The 13,121-nt window shown below is 33.7% G+C and overlaps 2 protein-coding genes across 2 annotated transcripts in view; both read left to right on the forward strand.

Annotated features, from left to right (window-relative positions):
- LOC106725502 (disintegrin and metalloproteinase domain-containing protein 18-like) overlaps nucleotides 1-7,203 on the forward strand; it is an 82,964-nt gene extending 75,761 nt beyond the window's left edge. Inside the window, exons 19-20 of the mRNA XM_014536893.1 lie at nucleotides 5,075-5,240; nucleotides 7,134-7,203. Of these exons, the coding sequence (XP_014392379.1) occupies nucleotides 5,075-5,240; nucleotides 7,134-7,203 (236 nt within the window). The remainder of the gene's footprint in view (nucleotides 1-5,074; nucleotides 5,241-7,133) is intronic.
- Nucleotides 7,204-10,405: 3,202 nt separating this feature from the next.
- Nucleotides 10,406-13,121, forward strand: part of LOC102251637 (disintegrin and metalloproteinase domain-containing protein 18-like) — a 91,486-nt gene continuing 88,770 nt past the window's right edge. The window contains exon 1 of the mRNA XM_014536896.1: nucleotides 10,406-10,432. Within this exon, the coding sequence (XP_014392382.1) occupies nucleotides 10,406-10,432 (27 nt within the window). The remainder of the gene's footprint in view (nucleotides 10,433-13,121) is intronic.

Below are 13,121 nucleotides of genomic sequence, written 5' to 3' on the forward strand. Positions count from 1 at the left end.
ATATATATACATATATATATATATATATATATATTTGTATATATTAGCCCACTGAGTTACTGTTTTTTGGGGGCTTTTCAACTCTTCCAGCACATTCAAATTTCCCTATGGGTCATTTCCTTTCAGGCTGAAAAACTTCCTATTGTATTTCTTTTTGGTCTATTTTGCAGTGACCATATGTTTCAGCCTTTGTTTGTCTTTAAAGTGGTTTTATAGTGTCTACATTTGCCAAAAATATTTCAGTGGAAGTAGATTTCTACATTGAAAATTGTTCCTCTCAGCTGTTCAAAGATATAATCACACTGTATCCTGGCTTCCTTTTCCTGATGAGAACACAGCTGTCATTCTTCTTATGCATCTCAATAATATAATTATTCTTTTGCTCTTTGTCTGAATTTCAGACTTATTTTCTGTTTTTGATTATCCACAGTCTCACTATGATTTGCCAAATGTGTTTTTCTTTGAATTTATCCTGTTTGAAATAAATTGGCTGAGATTCTTGAATCTATGGATGGATGTATTCTTGGAAATTTTGAAAAAAAAAATCCCAGCCTTTGTCTCTTTTTAATACTTATTTTTTATTAAACATATTTGCCTTTTAAAAATTTATACACATTAGCATGTTCACTCTGTGGTATACAATTCTATGGGTACAAAAATAAACGAACAGACTTATTTTCCCATCAGCTGTCATCATGATACATAATAGACTTAGCACCCAAAATCCTTCCTCTGGCTCCTTTTTTTGCAGTCATCCCCTACTGTTAATTCCCGGAAAGTAATTACCTGTTCTCTGCTCCTAGATATTCCCCTTTCCCAGAATGACATATGCATTTGAGATTCATTTCTGTTGTCATGTTTTAATAGTTCATTAATTTTTATTTTTAACTAGCCTTCTATTAAAAAGATGTACTATAGTTAGCTTGTCAATTCATCCATCGAAGGTTATTTGTGTTATTTCAAGATTTTGGCAATGAAGAATAAAGCTGATATAAATATATAGAATTTTATATACATATGTATAATATATATACTGTACATATAGAATATACATATATTGTCACTTTTTGGTGGGTAAACACCTAGGGATAAGATTGCTGGGTCACTTAATAAGTGTATGTTTTTAGTGAGTGTACTTATAGTTTTATAAGAAACCGCCAAATTATTTTCAAAAGTGGCTGTACCATTTTTCCTTCACCCCATTCATCAATGAGAGAGCCAGTTTCTCTGCACAGATAGCACGCACTTCATAAGCACTTAGATATTGTTATTTTTGATTGTTTGTTTAGTTCAATTTTGTTTTGCCAGTTTTAGATATGTAATGATATATTATTGGGTGTTTATTTAATTTATAGTTATAGATTCAAAATAAATAGCAAAGAAATGTGAAAGGAAGTTTTGTGTACCCTTCAGTCAGACTCCATCAACGAAACATGTCTCAATACTATAGTCCAATATCAAAACCTGGAAGTGGACATTGACAAAATACATAGATCTTTTTCAATCTTCACCAGTATGCACTCACTCACTTCTGTATGTGGGTGCACATATTTAGTTCTGTGCAATTTTGTTACATGTTCAAATTGATGTAGTCACCACCACAATTGAGATGCAGAACTGTACCATCACAACATGTATTATCACTAAACTAATATTAGTCCTTTTTACAGATACACTGATCCCTTCTTTCCTCCTTTCCTAACTCTTGGCAACCCCTGAACTGCTCTATCTCTCTAATTATGTTATTTCACAAATGTTATATAAATATTTTCATACAATTTGTCTCTAAGATTGACTTCTTTCTCTTGCATAAATTTCATGAACTGAATATAAGTTGTTGCATATATGAATACTTCATTTTTTATTGATGATTGGTATTTCTTTGTATGGGTGTATCAAAATTTCTTTAATTATTCACTCATGAAGGACATTTGCTTGGTTGCCAATATTTAGCTACTGGTATCATGATTAGATCTGCTATGAGTATTCATGTGGAATATTATGAATAAAAGTAAATTTTTAATTCTCTGGAAAACATGCTCATGAGTGAAATTGATGGATAGATAGTAAGACTTTTATAGTTTTAAAAGTGGTTGTAATTTGCACTTCCCTAATGGGTAATGATATTAAATATATTCAATGTGTTAATTTGGCCTCTGCATATCTTTTAGCGAAAAGTCTGTTCTGCTCTCTTTTTTCCTGCATTAGACTGAGTATAAATGATAAAATACACTCCTCCATCAATATTCTTTTCTTTATCACTGTGGGCAGTAAAATAAAATTTATGAATTTTCAGTTTTGTCCAGTAGAAACTAACATAAAAAGAAAGAAATGGACCCCAGGGTTCTTTTTTACCTTCTTGGAAATGGATACAGTATATTAATTTGGACACCAAAATCAGAAAACTGCAATTTTCCAATGGAATAAATTTTGGAAACCAGATATAAACCCTTGCTTATGTGGTCCAATTATTTTCCATAATGATGCCATGATCATTCAATGGGGGAAAGACCAGCCGTTTCGGCAAATGGTATTGGGATAGCATATGTCAACAAGCAAAAGAATAAGCTTGGGTGTTTACTGAAATGATATGCAAAAATTAACTACAAATGGATCAGAAATTAAATGTGAGAGCTAAAATGATAAAATTCTTAGAAGAAAGCAGAGGGAATTATTAAAAACATTGGGTTTTGCAGTAATTTATTGGCTATAGGACCAGAAATAAGCAAAGAGAAATAGATACATTTGAATTCATAATCATTAAAAACTGTTTTCCAGCAAAGAGTATGATCAACTCAAAGTGAAAAGGATTGCCCATGTTATAGGAGAAAATGTTTACAAATTATATATCTGATGAAAAATTAATATCCATTTTATGTAAAGAACTCCTGCAGATTTACAACAAGAAAACAACCAAATTAACAAATGGGTAAAAGACTTGAATAAATATTTCTACAAATAATTTACCCACATGGTCAATAAGCACATGAAAACATGCTCAACATCTCAGATTGATAGGATATTGTGGGCCAAACCTACAGGCTTATAAAAAAATTGAGAAAATATTGTGTTGATGAGGATATGAAGAGAGTGGAGCCCCTGTGCATTGTTGGTGGAATGTAAAATTATGCAGCCTTTTTGGAAATTAGTATAAGCACAAGCAATGAGTGAAACAAGAGATTGATCCAACTTCATACAAAATTAAAAACTTTTGTGCTACAAATGACACAACCAAGAAAGTGAAAGACAAATTACAGAATGGGTAAAAATATTTGCACATCTTGTATCTGATATGCAAGTTGTGTTTCCAGAATATATAAAGAACTCTTACAAGTCCATAGTAAAAATATAACCCAATTAAAACTGAGAAGGGGTTTAAATAAATATATCTTCATAGGAGATATACCAATAGCTCATAAACCCATGAAAAGGTGCTCAACATTTTAGGAAAATGTAAATCAAAACCACATGAATTACTAGTTCACACTCCTTAGGTAGATTATAATAAAAAATAACAGGCAACGTGTTATTAGTGAGGATGTGGAGAAATTGGGATTTTCTTAGTGCTCTTTTTCCAGCAGTGCGCAAACTCTGATATCTTATTTTCAATCTCAAACCAGTAAGAGCTGCCTTTGATTAGCTTCAGATTAGACCTCCACTAAGGACAGCTGGGAGGCTATCACAACACTTCCGGGTCCCTAATCTACAGAGCAACTGTGCTGCACCCTGCAGTTCTAGCCATTTCTGTGCTGTGAACTCTGTGTTTTGGCTCCTTAACTCAGTGAAGTGCTGCACTTTGCCTAGGACTCCAATTCTCTGCTGATGTCAGCAAATTCTCCATAAGTAGAGTAGAATTTTCATAAAATCAACATCATATTTTCCTTCCTTCCGGTATTATAGTTTTGCATTTCCTGTTGACTTGAAGAAATTATTTCCCTCATGTAGATTGTCTTGTTTTATATTTTTATTATAAGAGGGCTAGTTCAGCACCATTCAATGGCAATATTTCATCAGAGCTGAAGTGGAAGCCCTACCTTCCTTAGGGCAATGGGTATCTCTCAATCCAATAAGTAGGTACAATTTCTTTAATCAGCCTTTAGTACATGAGAAGAAAGATCCACTTCCAATATGATATTGTGAGTGAAGATGGATAATGGAGAATTGACCTTTTCAGATGGATGAAGCAGGAAAAGGAGAGTTTTAAAACTATTGCGTTCTCCCATAATGTATGACAGCTACATATTTGCATGATTTCAATATTTTTGCATATATTTTCCAATTTATTTCTATAACACATAAACATTGTGAATCACTTTATTTTAGTCAAATCACTGCTTATCAACATGTAATTGGGTTTTATTTCTAAGTTATTGGACTTTTCTCTTTTGTGTGGGGGGAACACTAATTGCATTTACATTTAATATTATCACAGGTTTATTGGTGGTAATTCTGGTCGCTTAATTTAGTTTTCTGTATTCTAGTTGTCTGGAATATTTCTTTTGTTAAATTGGGCCTAGTTTTCATAGATTTAAAATGTTGTCCTATAATATCTTCTAACACCTATAAGAATATCTATTTTTTCTAATTAATATAATCAAAATTAGGACAACATCATCTTACACAGTCAATATGAAAATTTCACCTGGTTTACTATCATTAATTGGGCTTTACAACCTTGAGTTATGTCAATAATTTTTCATTAAATCATTTTTTTAAAAACAGTTCTTTGTATGCTCCATATTTTTAAACTGAAGAGCTTATTAGGTTGTAATATCCATTTCATCTGTTTTCAGCAGGAATTAATAGACCAGAATATGATAAAATACATTGGAATATAAAATATTAAAAAAGATTATATGTGTAATGATTTGAAATAAAGTATGACAATGATATTGATATGTGTTGAGTGGCATGAATATACAATGCACTTTGTGGCATAGTCATAGAATATTGGAAAACACTTTTAAATTTAATTTTATTCATTGTATGACTGTATTATTGGAATCACAAATTTTTATAAATCAAAATTATAATATGATTAAATTTAACTTTAAAAATTATTTCATATTTTCAGAAAAAGTTGCATACATGCCTACAACATATCATCGTTCTGGTCTTCAAAAAGGTGTCCTCTTGTTCAGTGTCTGCCTTTTCCTATCTTTCCTTATTTTAATCGCCATCATTGCTCTTACATGGAATAAAATGAAATTTTGGAAAAGAGAGGGAACACTAAGTGAAGGGTAAGTAAACTTATTATTTCTTATATTTATATTGAAATGTATTATGGAAAAAATTAAAATGTAATTCAGAATATTACAAGTAGGAATTCTTGGATGGATTGGGTTGATGGGTAGAAATACTGACTCTTAGTATATAGTTTGTTTTTTTCAGGTTGTAGGCAGGTAGGTACTCTTCATGTGCGTATAGGGCCCAGGAGCAACTGAAGCTACTCAATAAATCCTCAGTGCCTTTCAAATAGAAAGCCATTCAGGTAAAATTGCTTTAGGAGGTTTTTGTTTCCTAAGCAACCCCACATTCAGGTGTGCCATGGAGATTAATAGAGATAGGGAAGCCAATTTTATGAACAAAATATGTAGAAGGTAAGAAAAATGTTAGACAGCAAAGAGTAAGAGAGAGAACACAGGCTACTGCCCATTTTACACATAATTAATATTGCTCATGTGTTTCTAAAGTTAGAATTAAGGTACTTGCTTATCTTTATACACCAATACAAGCTGCAATGTGCTTAGTGAATATTCAGGAAAATGAGAATGCAGAATAGAAGATAAATGGGTCTCTTTATCCCATGCTAAAGAAAAATGGTTCTCTTTCTTACTTTTGGAGAGATAAATACAATAATGGTAGAAAATCTTCAACACCTCTATTCCCCAAGTTAGTTAATTTTATTTACAGTATAAACAAGTGAACAGTAACTAATTAAAGTCAGTGTAGTATTCTGCCTGATTTATGTAGATATTTACATAATCATCAAATTAATATAAATGGACTTGAATGAATATCTGGCTTAAGTCTTCTTGTGCCCTTGCTTAAGACATCTTGGACAAATCTGAATAGTTGCTGGAAGTAAACCTGACTTTTAAAAGAGATGTTATAGTGGGGAATGATTGATCATAACTAAAACTGGTCTTGACAGTCTAAGTTTTAGAGCAACACTAAGGAGCTTCAGGGTTGCAAGGATAAGAAATGATGTGGAGCTGAATCATCAATGGGTGGTAATGAACTGCACTGTCAGGAATTACTGTGCAGTTCGTTCCATCACTCAAAGGCTTTATGATTGACACCATCTCTTCCTGTGTATGTTTGTCCATCCTCAAAAAAATGACTGCTCTGCCTGCACAAGGCAGGGAATACCTATCTAAACTTTGACTAAATTCATTAAAAAAAATCACCAAGAGTCAGTCTATAATTGATGCCTCTTAGTTCACATTCTCAAGAGACAGAAGGAAATCAGTGTGGAAGTGTACCTAAATTCAGCCTGTGTTCTGTCTGGACTTATAAACCTGAGTTAGTTGTTCAAATCTGATCTTATTACATTGGCCAAGGAATTATAGCCATGTAGCAGGAACCTGGGCACCATGATATTTTTCTTCCACAGGAACTGTATAGTTATTGGAGTTTTCCAAAGGAAAAATTGGAGATTATAAATACCACCAAAAGTAACTACATGTAGATGAAAGACTTAGAGGCCTCACTAAGGACCTCATGAATGATAGTGAAAAGTTAGTGATTTACATAGCTTTTGGTAGAAATATCATAACCGGATAGATAATAATTTAAATATTTGCCTATTTGCATATAGGTTACCTTTTTAACTTTGGATGTGCATTATTTACTTATAAATCCCTCTTTTCTTCCTTGTAGAGAAGATAGAGAAAATAGTAGATTGGTTTTTAGTTTGAAATGTATATAAGCTTAATATATTTAGTAGTTAGGTCAACATTAGAAAGATCAAATATTTAATATAGCCTCATGGAGTGAAGATGGGAAGTAAGTAAATAATGATATATATTTTTTGAGTTATTAGTACAAATATAGCTTTGTTCCTTTTCTTGATTTTGCATAAGATTACAATATTTCCTAAACCTAAAACTAATGTTATTTCTTTTATACAGAACTACTAGTATGTTAGAAGACAGCAGTGCTGATAGCAGCAGGACATACACAGAGTTAAAGGTGAAATGAAGGGTTCAAGCTGTTAACAAAATATCATTGCTCATATATTTTTAAAATCTTTAATTATACCTCACTATGAGACCCATTATTTCCATGTTTCATCATCATTATTACTTGTCAATATCCTATACTAAAACAAAAGCTAATTCAAATTTTGTTTTGGACTCTTTAGTCAATGTCAACCAGTTTTAGCCAGTGATGTTTTTTTCAACTATTTTTCTTTTCATAAAAGAAGTGACTTTGAAGAGATTTAAATATATTCTTAAAATAGTTATGAGTTATCATGTATCCTGCTCATTTACCTAATGTGCTAACTGATAGACTTAAATGGATTATTTTCAAACATTTACATTTCTCCCTAAGATTCCATGGTTATGGTTACTCTTGTTTTATAAATGAGAAAACAGACATATGAATTTAAATAATTCCCCATGTGTATAGAATTTTAGTAAGTTTTGGAGCTAGAGTTTAAGGTAATCTGACTCAAGGGTTTAAGTTAAAAACTCCACCATTTTGACACATATAGCCTGTTGTATAACTACATGTGGGGAATAAAATTTACATTTACTGAGGACGTATTAGAGGCCATTGAAAATGTTACATGCACTCTCTAAGGCAGAAAGACAATAACTTACTCTAAGATGTAATAAAGTCAGCATCTGTATATAGTTTTCAATTTTTAACTCATATGCATAAAGAAATCATGACATTTGACATATTAGGCTTATCACCTGGGGTAAATGGAAGAAACAAAAAATCAAATCATGAGCGAGGTCAGAGTTCATCCAATTATGTGTCATTCCTCCATATCTGACCTTGAGAGTTTAGTCAATGTATCTGTATCTGTTTCCTCATCTGCCACCAGAGAACACATTTATAACTCCTATGCAGAATGTAAATTAGTCTTATTTCTGACTAGACCAATCTCTACTACTTCTTTGATTACTCTGTTAAAATCCACACCTGAGGTGAGGATTTTGGCACTTGGCTCACTGTCTTCCTTTCATGTCCTTGTCCTCCAATCATAGTCTTATCCTTGTGCTGGGTTATCTTCCCTTAAACTAATCACCACCACCCAACTTCAGTCATTTTCTCCTAGAGCAGTGATGGCGAACTTATGACACGCGAACTCATTTTTTTGGTTGATTTTTCTTTGTTAAATAGCATTTAAATATATAAAATAAATATCAAAAATATAAATCTTTGTTTTACTATGGTTGCAAATATTAAAAAATTTCTATATGTGACATGGCACCAGAGTTAAGTTAGGGTTTTTCAAAATGCTGACACGCTGAGCTCAAAAGGTTCGCCATCACTGTCCTAGAGCAATACAGTGATCTTGCCACTTCTCTGATTTCTTCCAAATCTTAAGTTATAAATTCAATATCTTGCTTTGTTTTACATGTTTTTTCTTTTTCTTTTTCTTTTTTTGGTCTTTCTCAGTCTTCATCTGCCATCAGAACTTTATAGTTACATTAAGATCTTGCCTCAAAAATTTGAAATAGTGGGTTTGGCACTTAGTCCATAAGCAACAAATACATTTCATAAGTTGATTGTATAGTGTATTGAAAGTGATTAATCAGATGGGAAAGATTAGGGCAATAGGGGTAATTGGAAGAGTTGATGTTGATGAAAGAACTTGATAGCAATTTTTAAAAAATTGGTTGACTAAGAGAGTCTTATTGAGCAAGTGATATGTAAGTGAAGAATTGAAGAAGGTGAAAATATTTACCCAGTTTAGATGTTTGAAAGAACATCTCAAGGACTCACAGGATCATCTCAAATGAAGCTTTTATTTAAATGCAAAGCATACAGCACAGCAAGAGAGAGTGCAGGCAAGTCATGAAGGTCAGAGAGACACCTCAGGTACAAGGTCTCAAGGTTCCATTAAAATTTTTTTTAAATAGATGATCATCAATTTCACTGCCCTTATCTAGGAAAGGTGTGAAAGCAGACACCCAGCTTCTCCAGAATTAAAGATAGAGCTTTACCTTTTCTGCAACAATTCAATCCTGTCTTATATAGGGATTCAGGTGGCAAAGCTATACTTGCATATATCTGGGCAGGAACTTTCCACATACTAGAATGATCCAATGGGAAAAAAGTCAGGAATATTTGTTAAATAACAGTGATATCAGTTTATCTCTAGCAGAGTTGAAAGAAACAAGGACAGAGAATAAAAGTGAAGAAACCTGATAGTGGAGAACTCCTGCAATAACCTGAGAGAAAACAGGATGGTACCTCAGACAAGCAATAGTAAAAACAGTTTCAGGAATAATTTTTTTTAAGATGAACTAACAAAATAAATTGACGGCTTGGATGTAGACTAAGAAAAAGTACATAAATAATGTTTATTGATCAAGAGCAGGATGATAGGAAGGGTAAAATGTAAACCCAGACCTGTTTCTAAATTTGTGCTCTTAATACATTTTAAGATTTATTTTTAAATGTATGAACATTGAAAGATAAACATCTACATAGGTAATCATGAGCCAAGACAATTGTCTGGTGTGCTCTGGTAAGGAGTTTACATTTTGTCATATATGAATGGGAACATGTGAAAGTATTTTTGAAGTAGCCTGGGAGGCATTTAACATGATATAGTTTGCTGTAATGAGACAGTGAAAAATTCAGTCAGATTCAGCCAGGACTAGAGTTGAGCAAAACATCTATGAGAGTATGGACTACACAGGAAAGATGTGATGAGGGCAGGTTTGGAAAAGAAGAAAAGATCAAAAAGTTTTGTGGGATATAACAGAGGTCAAGTCCAGTAAGTGGTCAGTGATGGATATATTTGAGGTAGAATAACAAAGAATTATGAAGACTAAAACATTTCTGACAAAATTGAAAATCACACCTTTTACTAATGACATATTGTAGAGTAGGCTAGAAGCACTTTGGTTTTGGAAAGATGATATGCAGGGGAGTGAAGTATGAGTTCTGTTTTGAATATGTGTATGTGGGACACCTGTTGGATATGCACAGAACGCACTCAGAAATACTCCTCCTCTGTAGACAAAAATAGACCAATTAATCATTATTATTATTTATTTCTTCGGATATTTTTATTATTCTTTTCCTCTCTGTTTCCTTGTGGGTGATTTTCTTTTACCCATGTGAAGCATAGAGACTGTGTAAGTGAGATATTTATAAATACCAATTTATGATATATTTTTAATGTGGCTATCACAAAGGATTCAGGAAAAGGAAAATGGTTTACAAATTTTGTGGAACACAGGTAAGGATCATGACAGTATAACCAGTGTCTTATTATACTAATTTAAATGCTATACCTATAGATGCATAGTAAAATTAGACAGTTTTATTAAGTTAAAATCTAACCTTTCTATTTTCTATATTTCTTTTACAGCAGTGACGGGGCAATAATGTCAAAAAGCCATAGGTTGGAGAAAAGATATTACCAAGAAATTCACCATTAACTGGCTTGATTCAAAAATGAATAAAAATCTGCCTTTTTCTCCTTTAGTTATGGCTTAAAGCTTTCAGTTTCACAAACCAAAATAAATCCTGTGAGTGAAAGTATGTAGGCTTGTGTCTGCTGATTCTTCTGCCTGCTGGGATCCTTTAGTGGAAAATAAGTGGTTTTGCCTCTTTTGAAGGAGGGAGGCTGTTACATCCTGAGGAGGACATTCCTTTGTCCACTGCAGCTGCCTGCCCTCAGATGCCTAAGGCCATGCTAACTGCTCCCATCTCAATATCTCTCCAATACCTTGTGATTCCCTTCCCCATCCATTCCAGGCTTGGGATTTGAAGTGTTGCCAAGTAAGCCCAACCCCAAGCCCCCAGAGAGTCACTAACATCCCACTCATCTTCAAGGAATTGCTCCCACTGAGTTCCTGGTCATAGATAACTATTCTGTCTCCAGGTAATACGATCTTGACCTCATGTAACTTGGGATCTAGGCTGTATCTTTGTCCTTTTGTGGCACCCAGTTTGCTACTCTTTCTTTACTTAAAGCTGAGCGTTTCTGGGTAAGATTTTCTTGCTTTAGTGTTGCTTCTCCCCATCTTGCTCTTACTGAGATAGGTACACTTCTGCATACCTCAAACCATTATACATGGGTTAGAAACCATCAGCCTCCCTGGACATAATTAGGAATTTCAGATTCTCCATTAATACGAAAAGATGCTCTTGGGTCAGGGTTGGGAGTACCTCACCACAAAGGCTAAGAATTTCCTTTTCTAAATGTCCATCAACTGTGGAGGTAATGATGCTTTTGCCAGAGTAATTTTAAAAAAACTCAAGGGATCAAAGCCTGTCTGCAATAAGCAATGAGGAAATGGTTTGCATTTTGATTTTTGAGAACTTACATCTGTCATTAAATAAAGATTTCATACCAGAGTATACCTATATAACTTTTAATTAGATTATTTTTATTGCTATTGAGTTGAGTTCCTTATATATTTTGGATACTAATCCATTATCAGATGTAAAATTTATAAATATTCATTCACAGAACATAGAAAATCTCTTCAGTCTACTAATTGTTTCTTTTGCTGTGCAGAAACTTCTTAGTTTGATGCAATTCCATTGTCTGTTTTTGCTTTTGCCACCTGTGTTTTGGGATCATGCCGAAAATACTGCTGTCCAGACCACAATCAAGAAGCTTTTGCCTATGTTTCCTTGTAATTGTCTTAGCGTTTCAGGTCTTATGTGTAAGTCTTTTATCCATTTTGAGTTTATTTGGGGGTAAGATTCCAGATCAGGGTCAATTTCCTTCCTCTGTTTGCAAATATACAGTTTTCCTAACACCATTTATTGAAAGGATTATACTTTCCCCAATGTGTGTTCCTGGCAGTCCTGGGCTGCTCCCACCTTTTAGCTATTGTGAATAATGCTACTGTAAACATTAGGGTACAGATATCTAATTGAGACCATGCTTTCAAATTTTTGTGTGTGTGTATACTCAGAAATTGGATTGTGCTGGTCCATACGGTAATTTTTGTAGGTGATCCAACCTGCAACTGGCATATGGGGACTAGAACCACACTATAACCAACTGGCCAGGGCACGAATGTGTGATTTTTAAAATATTAAAAATATTATTTGAAAAGCAAATATAGAAATACTTGTTATTCAGACAAAATGATTGTTTAACAAAGTAAGTGTAATAATAAACATAATTTTAAAATGGATATGTATGGACTCTGGCATGTAGTTCATTCAGTTGGTTAGAGTGTCCTGAGGCTATAAGATTACAGTTCCAACTCCAGTCAGGGCACATACAAGAAACAAGCAATGAATGCAAAACTTAGTGGAACAACAAATCAATACTTCTTTTCTTTCTCTCTCTCTATTTTTCTATCTCTCTCTATAAATCAATAAATAAGATAAAATGTATATATATTAATTGATTTGGGCCATGTTGTCCAGTAAGAATAGCCATAAAATAAGAATAATTTCTTAATTTCAAGCAATTCTGTAACATCACGATCATTGGTGTTGGCCCAACCTTCTGTGGCACTGTACTTTGCAGATGTGATGTTTCAGAGTCTACAGTAAGGAAAACATGTGTGTGCTTTACACACACACACACAGAGACACACACAGACACAGAGACACACATACATACATTGTGTGATTCCAGGAAGGGGTTCCTCTCATTAGATGCTAAGCACTGTCAGAAACTGTCCTTCTTTGGCTCTCAGCTTGAAGCTCCAAGCAATCCACAGGTTGTGTCTGTCTCCATAGGACTTGGCTGCAAGTAGGAGGGGCCAATCTGCCCTCTAAAACAGGTTCCTTAGCAGCCTGGGGCCCAGCAAACTTCGGTTGGTTCCCTGGACTCTGCCTCTGCCTTCCTTGGCCTGCTAGCCAACTGTCAATCTTAATCACTCAGAAGTTTGTTTCTGAAAGGGCTTTAGGTGGGGGAAGTGCTGTTCAGATTTCAGGGAATTTTGTGGGTGTGT

This window comes from Myotis brandtii, unplaced genomic scaffold, assembly GCF_000412655.1.
Source record: "Myotis brandtii unplaced genomic scaffold, ASM41265v1 scaffold103, whole genome shotgun sequence".
Taxonomy (NCBI): Eukaryota; Metazoa; Chordata; class Mammalia; order Chiroptera; family Vespertilionidae; genus Myotis; species Myotis brandtii.